This window comes from Berghia stephanieae, chromosome 10 (genome assembly GCF_034508935.2).
Source record: "Berghia stephanieae isolate SIO BIC M18660-M18661 chromosome 10, UCSD_Bste_1.3, whole genome shotgun sequence".
NCBI classification, from domain to species: Eukaryota; Metazoa; Mollusca; class Gastropoda; order Nudibranchia; family Aeolidiidae; genus Berghia; species Berghia stephanieae.
The window spans coordinates 10,637,332-10,660,322 of NC_088369.1; the positions used below are offsets into that span (position 1 = coordinate 10,637,332).

Here is a 22,991-nt window from a genome sequence, read left to right on the forward strand (position 1 = left end):
GTGAAGTCAACTATAGATAGTATGCAGATGACGTCACCCAGGCCTTTGTTATTGTTTTTGCCATCCGCGTTTGTGAGTTGTTCTTACTAAACTGTATTAACCAGACTATAAAAGTTCATGGTTACACAGAGTTTGTGTGTTGGTCCGTTATACTTCCGGATGGCAATGTTGTGAACTCCTTGGCCAAGCGCATACTATCTATAGACAGATACTCTTTCAAACCTTCGTCGTGTTGGATAATGTGTGTCAAATACCTTATCCAATAACACAACCTCGATACCAGCATTTCCACGATCAATGTGTTGTCACCCATCCAGACACTGACCAGGCTTAACATTGTTTAAGTAATTATGTCAGGACGAGAAGAGACACCATACCGATAGGCCACCTAGAAAAACAATAGAATTTGTACAAATCTAAACCGCCATTGGGGTCCCGATCGCCCAGCTGGTAGAGCACTCGCTTCACCTGCAATTTTGATAATAATAATAATAATAATAATAATAATAATAATAATAATAATAATAATAATAATAATAATAATAATAATAATAATACACATTTATACAGCGCTCATTCTCGTGTAAAACACAAGCTCTGGGCACTTTACAATATAAATTATCAATTTTGAGTGAAAAAAAATGCAATGCAATGAATTCATAGCCAAATCAAGGATTCACAACGTCATTAAAAGCAAATACAGTAAAGATGTGTCTTGAGATTCTTTTTAAAGGCAGGTAAAGAGACTTACACTCCCTCAGACCACGTGGTAGTTGATTCCAAATCTTGGGGCCGAAACAAGCAAACGATCTATCACCAAATTTTGTTCTTGATCTTGGTACCAAGATCAATCCCGAGTGAAGTCGAGATTATTTTCTGACCCCCCCCCCCCCCCCTCGTCCACTGCTGTACAGTTCACGCTATAGATAGAATGCGCTTGGCTAAGAAGCTCACAACATTGCCATCCGGAAGTATAACGGGCCAACACACAAAACTATATGTAACCTGAAACGTTTATAGTCTGGTCAATACAGTTTAGTGAGAATTACTCATACACATGGATGGCAAAAAAAAAAACAAAAACAAAAACAAAAAACAATAACAAAGGCCTGAATGACGTCACTCAGCCTTTTGTTATTCTTTTTATAGATAGTATGCAGATGACGTCACTCAGGCCTTTGTTATTGTTTTTGCCATCCGCGTTTGTGAGTTGTTCTCACTAAACTGTATTAACCAGACTATAAAAGTTCATGGTTACACAGAGGTTGTGTGTTGATCCGTTATACTTCCGGATGGCAATGTTGTGAACTCCTCGGCCAAGCGCATTCTATCTATAGATAGTATGCGCTTGGCTAAGAAGCTCAAAACATTGCCATCCGGAAGTATAACGGACCAACACACAAAACTATGTGTAACCATAAACTTTTATAGCCTGGTGCATACAGTTTATTGAGAAGTACTCATAAACGCGGATGACAAAGAACAATAACAAAGACATGAGTGACGTCAACTTCATTCTATCTATACAGTCATTTTGGCGATTTGATTTCACTAAATTATATCAGATAAACGTGCAGGTTACAGATAGTTTTGTGTCTTGTTACGTTATAGATACTGTGCGCTTGGCAAAGAAACTCACAACATTACCATCCGGAGGTATAACACACCAACACCACAAAACAATGTGTATCCTTGAACGTTTATAGATAGTATGCACTTGGCTAAGAAGCTCGTAACATTGCCACCCGGAAGTATAACTGGCCAACACACAAAACCGTTTGTAACCATGATCGTCTATAGTCTGGTTACTACAGTTCAGTGAGCATTACTCATAAACACGGATGGCAAAAAACAATAACAAAGACCTGCGTGACGTCATCTTCGAACCGTCTATAGATAGTATGCGCTTGGCTAAGAAGCTCATAACATTGCCACCCGGAAGTATAACTGGCCAACACACAAAACCGTTTGTAACCATGATCGTCTATAGTCTGGTTACTACAGTTCAGTGAGCATTACTCATAAACGCGGGGGCAAAAAACAATGACAAAGACGTGTGTGACGTCATCTTCGAACTATCTATAGATAGTATGCAGATGACGTCACTCAGGCCTTTGTTATTGTTTTTGCCACCCGCGTTTGTGAGTTGTTCTCACTAAACTGTATTAACCAGACTATAAAAGTTAATGGTTACACAGAGTTTGTGTGTTGGTCCGTTATACTTCCGGATGGCAATGTTGTGAACTCCTTGGCCAAGCGCATTCTATCTATAATCTGGTTGATATAATGTAATCCAACTAGTGAGAACTAAACTGGTACGTTTTTATCTGGCCGACGAATGTTGTGAGTATTTTACCTAATAATAATAATAATAATAATAATAATAATAATAATAATAATAATAATAATAATAATAATGGAGCTTTTATATAGCACAATATCCAATAAACATGCTCAAAGCGCTTTACAAGGCGTCCCTGGCCAACAGCAACATTTAACATGTAGGACGGGACATGATACCTGTTAGGCGATATTACATTTATTTTCGGACAGAGACAACGCGGTTAACAAGGTACTCATTTTACACCTGAGTACGGTGAGAGAATTAGAGTAAAGAGCCTTTTCCAAGGACTCAACTATGCGCCGAGCGAAGCTCGAACCCAGGACCTTCCGTTCCGAAAGCGAGTGTCATACCACTATACCACATAGCCGCAGCTGCATAGCATCAATAGCTGGTTGCTTTAATCAAACCCTTGATATCCCCTGGCAATGTAGAACACGATGTTAGAATAGCTTATTCGGAGAAAAGCGTTGACGAGACTATCTTTATATTATATCTTCTTGCCTGGTTGAAGTTTCTTTAGATCTTAATAAGTTTCTAACCCTGAGGCCAGGATCCTACCATGTTCTGGAAGTAATATACTTTTTGTATTGGCCTGTTTCCCTTGAAGTATGATGATTATGAGGATGATGATGATGATGATGTTGTTGATGATGATGATGATGATGATGATGATGATGATAATGCTAATAATGATGATGATGATGATGATGTTGAATGATTAATGATGATGATGATGATGATGATGATGATGATGATGATGATGATGATGATGATGATGATGTTAATGATGAAATGATGATGATGATGATAATGATGCTAATAATGATGATGATGATGATGATGATGATGATGATGATGATGATGATGATGATGATGTTGATGATGTTAATGATGAAAATGATGATGATGATGATGATGATGATGATGATGATGATGCTAATAATGATGATGATGATGATGATGATGATGATGATGATGATGATAACGCTGGTAAAGGCCAGGTACTCCATAAAACTTGAGTACGGTGAGACAATGTGACTAAAGAGCCTTGTCCAAGGACTCAACTATGCGGCGAGCGAGGCTCGAACCCAGGACCTTCCGATCCGAAAGCGAGTGTCATACCACTTGACCACATAGCCGCACATTACACATGGATACTGAGCCTTTTAAAAATAAATTTCTATAGCGTTTAGACGGACAATAACAAATTATACTTGCTACCCTTTGGATAGGACGTGGTGATCTATCGCAAAGTACTTTCCTCCAGATATAACAGAGCAATTTACACAAACTCAGCGGTGATTGGAGAAGGAGGGAGTTAGAAAATGTTTTATTATTTTTTATTATTTTTCTTTGATAATCCCTTTTCTCCGACGAGTAGCAATTGGCTTCAACAGACATGACGTCACTTCCCTCGTAATAGCGCATGGTAACTTAGTAACTGGCTCTAAACCATCGGAACGATGGCGGATTCCCTTATGAAATATTTCTCCGACGAGCATAAACGTGTATCCAGAAGAGAAAAACATTATAAATATGATCATGTTTTGACTTTTATACATTCTAATCACATGACATATGAAAAATTCTAGCCAACATGAAGAATAAAAAGTACCGATTTTCTTTGTTTAGCCGTTGCTGGACGACGTGACATCAGACTATTGAATCCACTTGCCTACATAGTTAAAATGGAATGTGAATTACAAAATTATACAAAGGTAAAAGCTCTTCGTTTAAAATCATCCGGCAAGCGCCATTTTTATTCATCTAATCTTATTTTTATTTTGGACTAATAATCCAAGGGACATAACTACAAAAATATGACAACAGAGGTCAAAAAGTAGAACGAATACTCTTTCTCTCTCTCTCTCTCTCTCTCTCTCTCTCTCTCTCTCTCTCTCTCTCCTTTCTGTGTCTCGCTTTCTCTCTCTCTCTCTCTACTCTCTCTGTCTCCCTCTCTTCATATATATATATATGAGTGTGTGTGTGATATTATATATATTCTACACCTTTAATCAGAATCAAAATCGTTCCCTTTGGAGCTCGTGCTTTTCAAGGTAACCAATCGATTTTTTGACCAATCAAAACGACAGATTTGTAGCACACACACACACACACACACACACACACACACACACACACACACACACACACACTCAGAGCCTGATACTGAACAGAAAACATTACATCAAAATAGAAATATATATGATCACAAAAAAAAAAAAACAAAAAAACAAAAAAAAAAAAAAAAAAAAACAAATTGTGACTTATTGATGCTATACTGACAGGTAAAATACTCAAATCTTCCGCCAGCAGAATATACATAATGAACCAATACAAAAATTTGTTGTGTTAACTTAAACGTTTTTTTCAGATAAATACTATTTAATGAGAATTACTAACCTGAGTGACTTCAGTTTCGTTCCATATATAGATAGAACGAAGTTGACGTCACTCAGGTCTTTGTTATTGCTTTTTTGCCATCCGCGATTATGAGTAATTCTCACTATATTACCAGACTATAAACGTTCATGGATACACATAGTTTTGTGTGTTGGTCCGTTATACTTCCGGATGGCAATCTTGTGAGCTTCTTGGCCAAGTGCATACTATCTAAAGAAGGAACGAAGTTGACGTCACTCAACTCGTTGTTATTGTTTTTAGACAGCCTGTCGGTGAATATGTTCTCCCTGAATAAAGAGTATTAATCAGACTTTAAACGTTTAAGGTTATACGCCGACATGTACATATATGCAGGTCTGACACCTGAACCAACTTATGGGCCTAGTTTAACATTGTTGTAGTGGACAATATTTTGCGTCATTTTTTTGACATATCCATTACAACAATGAGCCCTTAAGAAAATGGGTTATCAGACCTGCAAATAAGTGCACGTCTATATACGCAGTTTTGTGTGTTGGTACGGTACATCCGACTGGCGGATGAAGTTAGTATTTTACCTAAACGCAAAACATCAATGCGTGTGTTTCTTGCTCAGACCAAGAATAACTGTCGTTGATTTCTAACTACTGACATTCGGACTGCCCGAATCCAAGTCAAAGGGTGTGTTATCTTTTTCTCTACTAGACTTCTAGTTTAACGAACCTCTGCGCACCAGGGCTGCCCAGATGACTTAGAAACTATTCTTTTATTAAGGCGAACAAAATCTAATTCATTAAAAAAAAATAAAACAAAGAAACTAGAATAAAAAATAAAATTAAACAAAACAAAAAACAAAAACAAAATCAAAACAAAAACAAAACAAATAAAAACAAAACAAAAAAAGAAAAACAACACCCCACTCAAAAAAAAAATTAATTAAAAAAGAACAACATCAACAATAAAAAAAAACAACAACAAAAAACACCAAAAGCATAACAACATCCCCACCCCTTGTTGAAGAAAAACAATAACAAAATCAAAATCAAAAATATTTAAAAAAAACAACGAAGAAAAAAAACAAGAATTAATAAAAAAATACCAAAACAAAAACAAATCTCTGTTAATTGATAACGAGTTCTGATTCTGATTTTTCTTCTTCTCTCCCCCCCCCCCCCCCAAAAAAAAAAAAAAAAAAAAAAACTCTGTTCCCTCAGCTGGACGTTCAACACCCCTGTTTGGAAAAGTCAAGATCCTACTATTACCTCCGACACGACCAAAACCGACCTCGTCACTCTCCACGACGGACAACCCGAATGGCTCGATGTGTAGTAGTAGTAGTAGTAGTAGTGGTAGTAGTAGTAGTCGTCGTCACGTGACAGCAAATCAATAATGGCGGCCCAATGAATCGATTATGGGACAGACATGATATAATAATAATGATAATAAACATCTGTCTGCAGCGGAAATTGTTGCTGTCATAATTGTTTGTCTTATCATGTCTTATCTTTCCCGCTTCACTGGATTTTGTTATTGTTTAGTATTTTGTGGTATAATATTATACATATCATTGTTTCCCTTCACTGGAGTTTGTTATGGTTTGTGTATTGTGTTATAATATATGTTATTGTTTGTGTATTGTGTTATAATATTATAATTGTCATTGTTTCTCTTCACTGGAGATTGTTATTGTTTGTGTATTGTGTTATGATTTAATACTTGTCATTGTTTCTCTTCAATGGATTTTATTGTTGTTTATGTTTTGTATTATAATACAACAAATGGCGTTGTTTCTCTTCGCTGTTTGTTATTGTTTGTCTATTGTGGTATGATATAATACATGTCGTTGTTTCCCTTAACTGTTTGTTATTGTTTATGTTTTGTATTATAATACAACAAATGGCGTTGTTTCTCTTCGCTGTTTGTTATTGTTTGTCTATTGTGGTATGATATAATACATGCCATTAAATTCTCTTCACCGGAGTTTGTTATTGTTTGTGATTTGTGGTATAATATAGCACTTGTCATTGTTTCCCTTAACTGTTTGTTATTGTTTGTCTATTGTGGTATGATATAATACATGCCATTAAATTCTCTTCACCGGAGTTTGTTATTGTTTGTGATTTGTGTTATAATATAGCACTTGTCATTGTTTCCCTTAACTGTTTGTTATTGTTTGTGTTTTGTGTTATAATACAACTTATGGCATTGTTTCTCTTCACTGGACCCTACTGTTGTTTGTATGTTGTGTTATAATATAATACATGTTATTGTTTTTCTTCACTGGAGTCTTCTACCTTGGCGTACTCTAGAAAAACCAATATTTTAAAATTTGGCCAGAAAACTCGTCCTTCAAATATCGATCGATTTAAATGACCCTCATCTTGGCCAAAGAAAACCCCCTCGCAAACCTGGGACTTCGCGAGACCCAGGTTTGAGAGTTTTTTGTTGTTGCCAAGATGGGAGTCATTTAAATCGATCGATATTTGAAGGACGAGTTTTCTGGCCAAATTTTAAAATATGGGTTATACCAGAGTACTTCAGCAGTGTTTGTGTTTTGTATTATAATATAATAATACATGTCATTGTTTCTCTTGCCTGATGTTTGTTATTGTTTGTATTTTGTGTTATAATATAATACATGCCATTGTTTCTCTTCGCTGGAGTTTGTTATTGTTTGTGTTTTGTATGATAATAAAATAGATGTTATTGTTTCTATTCTGCTCTACTGTACAGCAGCACAGTTGCTTGATTTTGGTGTTATAATTCAATACAAAAGTCATTGTGTACCTCCACTGTTGTAACAATTATATAGTTTATATTAAGGGGTTTTTGTTCTTCGTAATTATTTACGTTTATATTTAATAGCAAAAAGCCCGCACTTTCGCGAGGTAAGAACTATTTTCATTAGATATTGTACCCACCATCATTTAATGAGGGCAGATTGGTAAACAACGTTGTCGGTGTAACTCGGTACATCCTCTGTTGATTTTTCTGTCTGGCCCAACATGAAGTGTAAGCCACTATTGCCTCTGACCCATGACACAGCAACATAAAGTTGTCCGTGTGTGAAAACAAGTTGTGGTAAGAAAATCAACTGCGAAAATAAACCTGAAGTAGCAGACGTGAGCAGAGTTGAAAGACGATTCCAGGGGAGGCTTTCCGAAAGCTCCTACAAAGGGAAACAACTCAAATAATATTCCCTCAACCAAAAATAAAACCCAGTACCTTTAACTAACCCTAATAGGAAAAACAAACACCCTAGCACCTTTGCTAAGACTTATGGCTGACCCTAATAGAAAAAAATCCTCCGATCTCGAGCTAACCCTAATAGAAAAAAACCCACTCGGACTGCTTTGCACTACTTTTCAATACTTCACAAATCAAAATGGCGGCCGAGAATCAAAACAATAGTCAACTTAGGAAATTTTAAACTTTCACAAATCTATCAAGTTTGTTCTAGAGTTTTTAGAATGCTTCTATATGATGACAAATTGAATAAATAAAAGCCTGACAAAAGATCCAAGTGAAAATACAAATTGAAAGAATACTGGCGATGTAGGAGCCTTCGGAATGTCTCCTCGATCCTGAGATCGAGAATTTACCTTACAGTACAGTAGTACAGTACTCTGGTGATCATGTTTTGATTGTTGATTGGTGAAACTGAGAGTTTGCCCATAATTCAAAACTAAGTAATATACACTGATCTATACTTACATGAAAGAAAATGGGTGTCTTGACCACTTTCATGAGGTCAAATGAAAATCTGAAGCAGACGCGAACAGTATAACGTATTCCATCATAATAATATGTCTAGTTTTGGTTTGTTCCGACGAGAAGCTATACAGATACAATGGGTACGATCTATAATACATTTCCATGTGCTCGAGGTCATTGGTCACATTGCAAAGTGTGCTCAAAATGACCCACATAGTGAAAAGTGTCCACATTTTAAGAATATCCAACGTTACAATTGGTCATTTTGCTCAGCATGATACACGGGTATGTTTACAACGTTCATAAACAAACCAGCGTGTTTAGATACATTGAGAAAACTCCAATCGTTGTACAGCATAAACTCATGTGATTGATGAGTAGGTTGGACAAAAACATGAATATAGATCGCTCCCATTTACAGTTTGCCGATAACGTTTAACTAAATATTTCCCAGGGCAATAATTATCACATCGATGGCATAAAAGCGACAGTAATATTACTTGATGTTGTTAATCGGTGAAACTTATTTAAAATTTCTGTAAATCCGAATACCTTAATGTGATCAAGTGAATAATATCATTATGAATGCCACGATTTGCTGAAGAAAGCCAATCAGACAGCTCCTCGCTCAAGAATTTCTGTACTTGATATTTATACTGGACAGATAGAGTTAAGAGTGTGGCCATAAGTTAAACCTGAGTATTATCCACCCGAAACCATCACATTGAAAGCATCAAAGGGGCAATAAAAATACTTGATGTCATAAATAGATGAAAACTGTTGAAAACTTAGTGTACATCTGAAATCCTTAAAGTAATTAAGTGAATACATTATTTCGAATGCAACGATTTGCGTAAAAACGCCAAATTGACAACTTTACAGTGTCGAAATTGGTTGATTTTGTGAGTGTTATTGTCGTCGGTACAATTTTTATGATATCTGTTTGGCTCACGAACCTTCAAACTGACTTTAAATTATAAAAGGAAATCAAGTTATCTGTTTCTCTATCTGTAAACAATACATTTCTAATTTTCAAATCTTTAAGTAGAGTAAGGCGCCGTATAATTTTTGTATTGGCTCAAATAAGTACAATGTTCTCAATAAGGCTATATTTTTAAAAGAAAGGATATTACTTCATTGCATCAAGTGATTTTTGTCAGTAGAAGGTCTTATTCGCAGTAGTACTCCAATCAATAAATGACGGTAGCAATTGCTTTCTACCTTTAGGGCAGTACATTTTAGTCTTCAGCATAGTACCTTCCGCCAGATCTAACTGATCCAGGCACCCAATCACTGTTATGTGGACAAAGGGGGCGGGGATGTCAGAAAAAAATCGCATCTTCACCCGAGACCTATCTCGGTACCTTTGCGTGTAAAGCGAGCACTCTGCTAACTGGGCCATGGGGTTGATCTATATTACCTTTCCATCGGGAGAAGAAATAGGAAGAAGACGATGGAGGTGGATTGGACACACGCTTAAAAAGAATGACTCCACTATAACAACGAAAGTATTGGACTGGAACCCTCAGGGCAGAAGATCAAAGGGAAGGTCACGAGGAACATGGAGAAGAATTAAAGAAGCTGATATACAGAGAAGTGGTAAGACATGGAATGAGATAAGAAAGTTAGCTCGGGATAGAGAAGGATGGAAACTATTTGTGGCCTATACCCTGACCCAGGGTGAACATGGCAATGATGATGATGATGGTGTGCTCCAGGTCATTGACCACATTGCAAAATAGTGAAAAGTGTTCACAGCTTTCGAACTATCCAATATCACAATAGGATTCAATAGTCTGATGTCACGTCCTCCTAGCAACCAGCAGCGTGGGTTCTAAACCAAGAAAATCGGTACTTTTTATTCTTCATGCTGGTTAGAAATTTTTCACATGTCATGTGATGAGAATGTATAAAAGTCAAAACACGATCAGATTTATAATGCTTTTTCCCCCTCTGGATACGCTTTTATGCTCGTCGGAGAAATATTTCATAAGGGCGTCCGCCATTGTTCCGATAGTTTAGAGCCAGTTACTAAGTTACCATGCGTCATAACGAGGGAAGTGACGTCATGACTGTTGAAGCGTATCGCGCCATCCAGGCGTCATGTCTCGTCGCGTCCTATTTGTTAAGTATTGGTGCTGTCTTATCACCCCTTGTAAAGCGTTTGAACACATTAAGAGGATAATGTTCTATATTATAGAAGCTCAAATTAATTAAGTTGAGACATGACTTTGAGGTCAAGGTCGTATATGGAGACATTGAATTCGGTCCAAATATGCCGCAGGCCACAAATATTTTATACTGTTATTAATTTGAGTATCATTCTTTTTTCACATTACGTTACGATCTTATTTACATAACATAATAATATTATTGTTTTTATGTTTAAACAACTCATACTGTTAAGTGCTTGAAGTCTAGACTGAAGACATAATATTTTTAGATTAACTTTTCATTAATATTTCACAATATCACATTCTTCATTTCACAATAGTAACAGCATAACTTGTGTGTTAGTTAGTTTGCTTTTTAAAGGGTTTTTGATGCTGAAAATGCTGAAAACGTATATAGCGATATAACTCCGAGACACCAGACTCTAAGCGCTTAAATTACAAATTACTTTGGCTGAAACATAATCATTCACACACACAAGCACACACACACACACATACACAACACACAACATAAACCAGACCTTTCTTGCTTCTCTACTTCTACTAAAATCGAAACAGATATGTTTTAAGCGAACGTTTAAAAATAGACAAAGATTCTTTTTCACGAATGTTCTGTGGTAAGGCGCTCCAAACAGAGGGTCCGAAATGAGAAAGGGATCTCATTCCAGCATTTTTCCGAATTCGAGGGACAACTAGTTTTGTGGAATCGCTGGCCGTTTTACTGCGTTTGCGACATACATACATACATACATACATACATACATACATACATACATACATACATACATACATACATACATACATACATACATACATACAAGCATAGAAATGTATATTCTCCAAAACGATATACAATAAGATTCTATTCCATATGAAGGTTGTGATAAATAAATTTTAAAAACCCAACAAAACACCAAGGATGTAAAAATGGATTAATCACGTGTGACAACCTAATAAAAAAGAAGCAATTTAATTTATCTTTGTTTATTACTGTCGTCTTTCCACTTGCCGAATCGAATTCAAAATTCTCTTGAGATCGATACTGCAGCGTTGCTTTTATTCAAATTGTAATCACAAAGGAGCCATTTTGAAAGCTCCGGGAATCTTCTCCATTGTTTCTAGTTTAGAAGTACGGAATTTGTCAGGGACAATAAATATACATATAATTAAATGCGCATATTTATGCGCATATATATATATATATGTGTGTGTGTATATATATATATATGTATATATATATATATATAATATATATATATATATATATATATATATATATATATATATAAACAGCAGCGACAGGGGTTAAAGAGAATCAGTGATAAGGTTCTAGCTTCTGACGTGTAACTTTATGATATGACAGCAGCCGCCTTCGTGTCTCTATGTGCCTGATTCGATTCCTGCTGTGGAAGGGAAAATACTTTACTCACGTTTTGACAACGTACTCAGGAGTAAAGTGAGTACCTACCTGTGGGGTTTCTATATGGTTTATGTATGAAAAATTAAACACGGCTAGCGTCATAGTGACGTCACATGTTGTCCTACATTTTAAAGATGCAAGCTCGTGCAGCAGTTGGGAGCACGTCCGGAATTCCAAAAAGCAAGAGTGTAAGAATCGTATATTATTATTTCACCCCTTACATTGGAAAACTCTATCATTTCTTTGTAGATGCGTAATTGTTGAATAAACTTTGAAGACGCTGAATAAAAAAAATTTCAACGCTTACAGAGTAAGTAGTTGCGCACGTTTTATTGGTTTAAAATATTGTGTGAAAGACAGCTGATTCATGATTAAAAATAAGCTTTTGGTGCGCATGAATACAAATCCAACTGCTTTTTCTTTCTTTCTTTTTTTTTGGGGTCAAATTGGCGTTCAAGCAGATTAATCAATCATTAAGGGTGGGAGTTGTTCCAGAAAGCTTCAAGAAAGCATTGGTGAAGCCATTATTGAATAAATCGGGACTTGAAAGTGATAATTTTAAAAACTTTAGGCCTGTATCAAATCTACCATTCATTTCCAAAATTTTAGAAAAGATTGTACTAAAACAACTTTCTTGTCACGTGAAACATAATAACCTCGATGAGTGCTTTCAATCGGCCCATCGGCAAAATCATGGCACAGAAACGGCATTGATGAGAATCACAAATGACTTGCTGCAAATTATTGATCAAGGAAAAACTACCATCCTTAGTCTTCTCGATCTTTCGGCGGCCTTTGACACCATCGGCCATGCCATACTACTTCGAAGGCTACAAGTTACTTTCGGCATATCAGGCACTGCTCTAAACTGGTTTGCATCATATCTTACTCAAAGAACTCAATCAGTTTTAATTGGGGAAGTAACTTTGTCAGAGCGTGACCTTCATTTTGGTGTACCTCAAGGATCCGTTTTAGGTCCAGTCCTTTTTGTACTTTACACTTCCCCTGTTGTGAGAATCTTAGAGCAACATTCTCTCGCTTACCATATGTACGCCGACGATACCCAGATATATAGCATGTGTTTGCAATCCGATATAGTTTCAAAGATAACTGTTTACGAACAATGCATCAACCATGTGATGAGATGGATGTCTGCAAATAGATTAAAATTAAATGGCGACAAGACTGAAGCCTTATTCATTGCTAGTTCAAATAATAAGACAGATCCATTTACACTGGCACTGACAATCAACGATAATGACAAAATACAACTCACAACATCAGCAAAAAATCTCGGCATCACCTTAGAGAGTGATCTGTCTATGAACAAACATATTAACAATGTGAGAACAAGTGCTATCTGCATTCTAAAAATATCAGAACAATCAGACCATTTATTAATAGGGAAACTTGCAACAAATTGGTAACATCTTTGATATTCCCGAAAATGGACTACTGCAATGCACTGTTTGTTGGTCTCACAAAGGACAAAATAAACAAACTCCAGAAAATACAGAACATGGCAGCCCGCGTTGTACTACAAAAAGACAGAAAAACTGCAGCTCCCGAATTACTACAGCAGCTTCATTGGCTGCCAGTGGACCAGCGGATTAAATATAAATCTTCAACTATCGTTTTCAAATGCCTGGAGGGCTCGTCACCAGCATATCTCTCAAACCTCGTTGAACGGTATAACCCACAGCGATCGCTTCGATCAACGAACGACCTCAAATTGAAAACACCCCGCTGTCGAGTGAAGGCTGGTGAACGCGCCTTTCAGCATTCTTGTCAAAGGTTGTGGAATTTACTACCACTAGAGATACGTTCTTCGTCTTCACTAGAGGAATTCAAGTGTCGATTGAAGACATTCTTATTCCGACAGGCTTTCTTTTGATTATGTGTATAATTAGCGTTGTTCGTGTACTGTGTTAGGGCTTAATGATTAAGTTAATCTATGTTATGCGCCCAGAGCCCTCCTGATGAAGGGATGTTTGGCGCACTATAAATCTATACCATTATTATTATTATTATTATTATTATTATTATTATTATTATTATTATTATTATTATCATTATTATTATTATTATTACTATTATTATTATTATTATTATTATTATTATTATTATTATTATTATTATTATTATTATTATTTATTATATTATTATTATATTATTATTATTATTATTATTATTATTATTATTATTATGTTGAAAGATACAGATGGCGAATCGAAGCTACTACTTCAGAAAAGTGAGTGGAGCAGGCACTTGTGTTGATAACAACAAGAGTAGGAAAGTGCCAGAAGACAATAGAGGATAAAAATTTCGCGGCGGCGATGGTGGCTCGAGCCCGCCACCTTACTGGTACGACAACTCCGCCTGGCCGGGGAGATCCTGACTCTACCGTGTGAGCTATCCACGACCCCATAAAAAGATCGCTTCAAACCCTAGTCTTATTAGAGTCTTCTCTCCCCGGCTTCTTGAGGTCACGGGTTCGACACACACACACACACACACACACACACACACACACACACACACACACAAACGCCGCGAAGTTAGTTGGCCAGCATTTAAGCTTAATAGCCAATATTCTCAACACAGACATATAACATAGAAACGATTGTGACATTTAGTATGCTCCGGTATTTGAGGTGATTTTTAATTCAGAAAAGTGAGTGGAGCAGGCACTTATGTTGATAACAACAAGAAATGAAGTGAGTAGGAAAGTGCCAGGAGACAATAAAGAATAAACATTTCGCGGCGGCGATGGGGGCTCGAACCCACAACCTAACTGGTACGACAACTCCGCCTGGCGGGGAGTTTGTCACCCTCAAGAAATCGGGGAGAGAAGGCTATAATAAGACTAGGGATAGAAGCGATCTTTTATTTGGGGGGGGGGGGGGTCGTGGATAGCTCATACGGTAGAAGAATCACGCTCTCCCGGGCCAGGCGGAGTTGTCGTACCAGTAAGGTCGCGGGTTCGAGCCCCCAATCGCCGCCGCGAATTTTTTTTTCTCTGGCAATGTCTTCTGGCACTTTCCTACTCACTTCATTTCTTGTTGTTATCAACATAAGTCCTTGCTCCACGCACTTTTCTGAATTAAAAATTCACCCCAAATTTCCTACTCACTTCATTTCTTGTTGTTACGAAGTTACTACTGCCATGTATTCAAAACTTATTCTAAATGTGAGTTAAAAGAATCAAAGCAATCTCACCCATACACGGCTTGAACACATTCACATTTAATCAATAGGCTACCTTCAATTGGATTCAGTAGTCTGACGTCACGCCTCCCGGCAACGGCGGCCATCTTGGTTCTAAACAAAGAAAATCATTACTTTTTATTCTTCAAGCTGGCTAGAACTTTTCATATGTCTTGTGACCAGAATGTGTAAAAGTCAAAACATGATCAAATTTATGTTTTTTCCCCTCTGGTTACGCTTTTATGCTCGCCGGAGAAATATTTCATACGGGCGTCCGCCATTGTTCCGATAGTTTAGAGCCAGTGTTGCTAAGTTACCATGCGTCATTAGGAAGGAAGTGACGTTACGACTGTTGAATCCTATTTCATTGTGCCTTCATTGATTTACATCGCTAATACACATTACGAAACCAAAAATATCAAAAATTGAAAAAGTGCACATAACAACAAAAAATAGCCTGCATGACTAGACAGTCAGATTAATTTAGAGAAAAATGCCAAACAAATTACGGGAACATTCGGAATGTTCTAGGTAAATGCCAACATTTTAGAGGCATCCCATTTTCTAGCAAATTCCCGCCGAAGTGGATAATTATCTTGAATTTCTTTTTCCCATTTCCGTGGTTAGTGTCTAGACAGACAGGACTTTTTGTTTGTTTAATGACCATTTTTTTTAAATATTAGAATTAAAAGTACCAAATTGGCACGTTTCGTCAGAGAGTTCCTATGAGCACGGCTTTCATCATCCCTACCTATAGATAACTTGAATTCATTGAAAAATGAAGTATTTTTACAAATTATTAGTTATGACATATCTAAGAAAATTACTTTGAGGGATGGAATAGGGAATGAGATTAGCGGAAGAGTACCGTCCCTTGATTGGACTCACCGGCGGAGAAGTTATTAGAGAGAGAAGGTCAATATAGTTTTGCGCATGCGTCTCTCGTCTTCGCTTCCGATGAAACCGCGCGGTTAGTTAAACTTATAGTTTCTTAGCGATTTTTACGTTTTATCGATCCGTGTGTTTAATTCTAAACATTTTTTTTCTCTCACCCCAATAACATTTTATTTTAAAACTTGATATTAATTTTCATTCTTTAATTCTTTTTCATAATTAGTGAAATCTCCTTATCCAAAGGAGAGATATCCTCAGTTGAAAGTTATACGTTTTTAAATTGACGTTCTCCAGAGATGGATATAAAACAGTGTTGTTGTCTTTCTTCAAGATAAATATAATTCAAGAAAAATAAATCTAATAAACTGCTTGATTCCTCTAAATTATTATTATTATTTGGTAGAATAATAACTATATTATACATATAATGAATAGAGCATAGTTATGGGTATATATATATATATATCAGAGAGATTGATTTCATGCATATATGAAACATATATATATAATAATATATATATATATATTATATATATATATATATATTATATGTATATATATATATATATATATATATATATATATATATATATATATATTATACATATATACACGTCAAATTAACCTCCCTGATGGTTCCAGGAACTCTGGACGAAACAATGTTGTAGACGCCACTCAGCTCTTTGTCTTGTTATTTCAGACAGCCGTTTTGGTGATTACATCTCACTAAATGATATCAATCAGACTATAAACGTAAAAGGTTACTCACAGTTTTTGTGTGTCGGTACTTTATAGATAGTATGCGCTTGGCTAAGATGGTCATAACATTGCCATCCGGAAGTATAACGGAGCAACACACAAAACAGTGTATATCCATGAACGTTTATAGTCAGGTTAATACAGTTCAGTGAGCATTACTCATAAACGCGGATGGCAAAAAACAATAACGAAGACCTGAGTGACGTCATCTTCGAACTATCTATATCGGGCTGGTAATATTTCACCACTATCGAGACAAGTTGTCTTCAGAGCCACTAGGTCCAACAAGCCGGAGCATATTCGTTGTCATCGTAAAGTTATGGCCTGACACTGACCAAAAAATTACGTCAAAATGCCAGTCTTTTGCCACAAAAGAAAACAAATCGTGAGTTGTATTCAATAGTTCAACCAATGAAATAACTTGTTTCCAAGAGCTCTACTAACGACAACTCACTAAGCGGTGCAAAAACCAAATAATGACGTCAAACTGCCAGTCCTTTTGGATTTCAGTATCAGGCTATAACATAACAATGGCTACGAGCCAATCCGTTGTCAACATATACCCTGACCGAAGCCATCGTTAACTTACAGCCTGGCACTGACCAAAAACTGACGTCAAAATGCCAGTCTTTGGCCACAAAAGAAAACAAATCGTGAGTTGTATTCAATAATTCAACCAATGGGACCACTTGTTTCCATGAGCTCTCCTAACAACTCACAAGGCAGTGCAAAAACCAAATAATGACGTCAAAAGACCAGTTATTTTGGGTTTCAGTGTCAGACCGTAGCCATCGTTATGTTATAGCCTGACACTGAAATCCAAAAGGACTGGCAGTCTGACGTCATTTTTAGGTTTTTGCACCGTCTAGTGAGTTGTCGTTAGTAGAGCTCATGGAAACAAGTTATTTAATTGATTAAACTATTGAATACAACTAACGATTTGTTTTCTTTTGTGACAAAACACTGGCATTTTGACGTCATTATTAGGTCAGTGTCAGGCCATAACTTTACGAAGGCCACAGTCAGACTATAACCTAACGAAGGCTACGGCCTGACACTAGAACCGACTAGGACTTATACTTTGACGTCATTTTCTAGGTTTTTGCACTGACTAGTGAGTTGTTATTAGTAGAGCTCAAGGAAACAAGTGATTCCATTGGTTAAATTGTTGAATACAATTCACGATTTGTTTTGTTTTGTGGCCCAAAACTGGTCTTTTGACGACAGTTTTTGGTCAGTGTCAGGCAATAAGTTAGCGATGGCTATGGTTTATCTCAATTTCTAAAGCGTGAAACGGACAAATACAATTGGTTGCAACCCTTTGGATAGGCCGCCGCAAAGTACTTTCCATCAGATTCAACAGACCCAGCTACCCAACCAATGCTGGGTAGACAAGGGAGGGGGGGGGGTGTCAGAAACAAAAAATCAATGTCGAGACAGAGCCATTGAACTGTCGAAAACTTGATTTAAACCAATCAGCTTCCACTATCCAATCAAACGGATTCCCTTAGATTATGTTGTTTTTTTAGTTTTTTTTTTTTTTTGGTCTTCAATTCTTCTATATCTTCGAGTCCCCCCCCCCCCCCCCCAGACATTCTATCGATGGGGATTCCCCTTGTACATTCGTCCCTTCCGGTGCTGTAATTATCGTCTTGTTGCACTTGAAAGCGGAAGTCTTACGATTCTAATGGGTTTTCCCGCAGGCAGTTGATTACGTGGTTACGCTAACTTCAGATGTGGTCAATTTAATCTCAACGGTATTGTGTTGGACTACGCCTAATATCTTATAATTGGATTTGAGGTTGCCTTACAACAATGGGGTTAAAATTCAATTCGTCTTTATAGATAGCATGCTCTTGGTTTAGAAGCTCACAACATTGCCATCCTGAAGTATAACTGACCAGCAAACACAAATATGTGTAACTTTGAACGTTTATAGATAGAATGCGCTTGGCCAAGGAGTTCACAACATTGCCATCCGGAAGTATAACGGACCGACACACAAACTCTGTGTAACCATGAACTTTTATAGTCTGGTTAATACAGTTTAGTGAGAACAACTCACAAACGCGGATGGCAAAAACAATAACAAAGGTCTGAGTGACGTCATCTGCATACTATCTATAGTCTGGTTAATACAGTTTAGCGAGAATTACTCATAAACACGTATGGCATAAAACAATAACAAAGACCTGAATGGCGTTAACTACATTCTATCTATTGAAGAGTGGAAGTTTTGTTTCTACCGACGTTATCTCATTTGCAGGTCCGATAACCAAAGTTGTTAATGTCTCATAACAAAAAAAAATTCCCATATGGGGAAATTTGTTTCTAGAGTCTATTCCAAGGGAACACCTGAATAACCCAGGCGTCACCGCAGTGCAGGGCCGTAAATTGTTGTAATAGAAATGCTTTCAAGTCAATGCGATTTTCATTCGGACAAACATAGAGGTGTTAACGACCAGGTACTCATTATATATCTGAGTACAGTGAGAGAATGTGAGTAAAAAGCCATTTTTTCAAGGACTCAACCTTGCGCCGCTAAAAAAGGGGGACTGGAACCCAGGACCTTCGGATCCGAAGGTGAACGTGATACCGATTAAGGCAATAACCGCTAGCAGTGGGCTGACTATTCTCGTCAAATCAAAGCAGCCTGTATCCAAGCGACTGGTCAACATCAGAATGAATTCCATTTACAAATTTGTCTATATCAGAGGCAGCCAAACCGTCACATTCCTATCCCGTAACCCCGGTGATCTCTGAAATAAATTCCAACAAAACACGTATTTTAATTTTTGGCCATAAAACTCGTCCTTTAAATATCGATCAATTAAACTGACACTCATGTCAAAATTGCTCAAACCTGGGACTTGCGAAGGTTTGAACGTGTTTGTTTTTGGGACAAGATGAGAGTCATTTGAATCGAGCGATACTGGAGTTGGGGCGAGTTTTCTGGCCAAAATTTTTAATATGTTTCTCTTTCTTTTCTTTCCAGACTACTGCAAACCACTAGTTTCGTTACCAGCGTTCTCCTTCTCGACTCAATGCCGTCCAAATTCTGGCATCAAAAAATCCCCACCGGAAGTGATGTTCTGGGGAATGACCCTACCAGAAATGAATTGCTTTGAAACAAGATTTATCGTATCTATTAACATTCAATCAACGGTACATTTCTCTCTCTCTCTCTCTCTCTCTCTCTCTCTCTCTCTCTCTCTCTCTCTCTCTCTCTCTGTGCTCTCTTTCTCTCTTTCTGCTCTCTCTCTCTGCTTTCTCTCTCTTTCTCCCTCCCTCTCTCTCTCTCTCTCTCTCTCTCTCTCTCTCTCTCTCATTCATTCCTCGAAGATCGCGCTCCTGCTTGCACGTTGCAAATGAGAGGCAAACATTCCAAAAATAAAAAAAAACTGAAAAAAAGAAAAAAAGACACGACTTCCGTTTTTTTATTCGTTTACAATCTTTAGGATCACCATGACTCCATGCAGCTAATCCTAATTTTGAGGAGTATTTTATATGTGACTTACTGCCTCAAAACAGTATTAAGTTGGAGCAGTTTTCATGTCAAAAAAGAATATAATATTGTCAAAAACAGAATAGACTTAGATTATTTTTTGTTTGTTTTTGTCTACAAGAATGAATTCCATGTTTACTCAACACGTCGAAAAATAAAATTCCTGATTCTTGTCTTTTGGAAATTGTGACCCATCTTCCGAAAGCGGTAAACTAAAGGGAGTAAAATTGACTCTATTAAGTCCCAGGTTTGAGCGTTTTTGACACAATGAGTCATTATAATTGATTGTTATTGGAGTTGGAGGAGCGATTTTGATTGTCTACAAAATGAATTCCATACATATCTACACGTAATTTCTCAACGCGGCAGATAAAATAAAATTCCAGATTCTTGTATTTTTGAATTTATGAATTTGTGAATTTTGAATTTTTGAATGTGAGAGGTCTGTTCTTCGAGATGGCCCAAAGAATAGCTGCTGACAGGACCAGGTGGAGATCCCTTGGATCGCCTCAAGTGCCAGCAGGCCCGTAGAGGGGATCCAGTGAGTGAAAGCGGTATTATTTATATTGAATGAAGGTAGTAAAATGACTATTTAAAAAGATACGACACGAAGTGCAGTGTAAACGACGTTTCGGCTTTTGGCCTTTTTCAGTTGAATAAGAAAAGGAAATAGTCATTATTGCGCCCTTTCCTTTACTGTACATTTTAATGACGCATTTAGGCAAACTCTAGATTTATTTTGTGACCCACTCTATGAAATCGGTATTTTGTCGCGAAGATAGACAGGAAACCTCGGGTAAATTCCATTAGGGAAGGAACAAGAAATGAAGTGAGTAGGACAGTGCCAGAAGAGAATAGAGATTAAAAATTTCGTGGCGGCGATGGGGGCTCGAACCCGCGACCTTACTGGTACGACAACTCTGCCTGGCCGGGGAGAGCGTGACTCTACCGTATGAGCTGAGCTATCCACCACTCCAATAAAAAATGGTTTCAAACTCTATGTCTATCTTGAGCCGCTCAATGCCACTCCCTCTCACCGCTTCCGCTTCCGCTCAATCCATCGCGAATATATGCCTGATCTTTCGATTTTTATCAGAAAAAAAACCAACGAATTGTTCTGTCAATGGGTTTCAACAGTTGTGACGTCATTTCTCTCGTAATGACGCATAGTAACTTAGTAACTGGTTCTAAACTATCGGAACAATGGCTGACGCCCTTATGAAATACTCCGACGAGAATAAAAGTGTATCCAGGGGAGGAAAAAATTATAAATCTGATCATGTTTTGACTTTTGTACACTCTGATCACATGACATGTGAAAAAGGTCTAGGCAGCATAAAGAATAAAAAGTACTGATTTTCTTTGTTTAGAACCAAGCTGTTCATGCTGGGCGGATGAGACATCAGACTATTGAATCCAATAGATAGTATGCGCTTGGCTAAGAAGCTCATAACATTGCCATCCGGAAGTTTAACGGACCAACACATAAAACTGTGTGTATCCATGAACGTTTATAGTCGGGTTAATACAGTTCAGTGAGCATTACTCATAAACGCGGATGGCAAAATACAATAACAAAGACCTGAGTGACGTCATCTGCAAACTATCTATAGGTGTGAGGGAGAACACAGTAGATGAATCACCACTCAATGGCGTTATGGTGAGATGGTGGCTATGGTTGGGGTATGTCTGTCGCAGACCTGATGAAACACTGACAAGGAAGGCTCTGCCATGGACACCCCACGGAAAGAGGAAGCGAGGCCGCCCCAAGGAGACCCGGAGGCGTACCGTAGAGAGGTCTGTCCCTCGAGATGGCCCCAAGAATAGCTTCTGACAGGACCAGATGGAGATCCCTTGCATCGCCTCAAGTGTCAGCAGGCCCGTACAGGGGATCGAGTGAGTGAATGGCGGTATGTATGTTCTTTGCAATAGCGTCCTCTCAGAGGGGTAGCAAGCAATTGCCACAGTTTTGTATTCTACAGAAAGCGAAATGAACTCATTCTCTCCAGGCCTTGTATTTCTAAACGAATATTTAATTTATCCTCTAGACAGGACGCCAATTGTCAAAGCAACTTCATTAAAGATCGTGGCCATAATTTCTATAGAAGGAACGAAATTGACGTCACTCAGCTCTTTGTTATTGTTCTTAGTCAGCCATTTATATGAGAAGTACTCACTAAATTCTATCAATCAGACGATAAACATTCAAGGTTACAGACAGATTTATGTCTATACATTATATCCGGCTGGCGGATGTTATGAGTTTTTTGGTTAAGCGCATAGCATCAATTGAAGGCTGGTTTTCCAAAACGCGATAAATCGATTTTTCTACTTTTTGGGGTTTTTCATCCATGAAACGTACACTTTATTTTAAGCATCAAATGGCACAAGAACTTCTTCAGATTTGTGTGAATTTGAAGTTTAAATGTGATAATATATGTGACCCTTCACCTCAAAATGGTATGAAGTCGGGATGGTTAAGATGTTGAAAATTGAATTTATAGACAGAATTATCAGACTTGTGTTGAGTTTGTATGTTTTAATGAGGAGAATGACAATTTAGGGAGCTAATTCCAACAATTTATATTTCTG

At 37.4% G+C, this 22,991-nt stretch overlaps 1 protein-coding gene across 7 annotated transcripts in view; it reads left to right on the forward strand.

The window, feature by feature from the left end:
* Positions 1–20,110, forward strand: part of LOC144980494 (pancreatic lipase-related protein 2-like) — a 124,500-nt gene extending 104,390 nt beyond the window's left edge. For 4 of the 7 annotated variants that reach the window (XM_078928110.1, XM_078928115.1, XM_078928111.1 and 1 more), the window contains one exon: positions 19,890–20,110. In XM_078928110.1, coding sequence (XP_078784236.1) covers positions 19,890–20,022 — 133 coding nt within the window. In that variant the 3' untranslated portion in view covers positions 20,023–20,110. Of the gene's footprint in view, positions 1–5,940; positions 6,210–19,889 lie in introns of those variants that run through there. The other 3 variants (XM_078928113.1, XM_078928116.1, XM_078928114.1) reach the window with 1 other exon arrangement.
* The last annotated feature ends 2,881 nt before the right edge of the window (positions 20,111–22,991 follow it).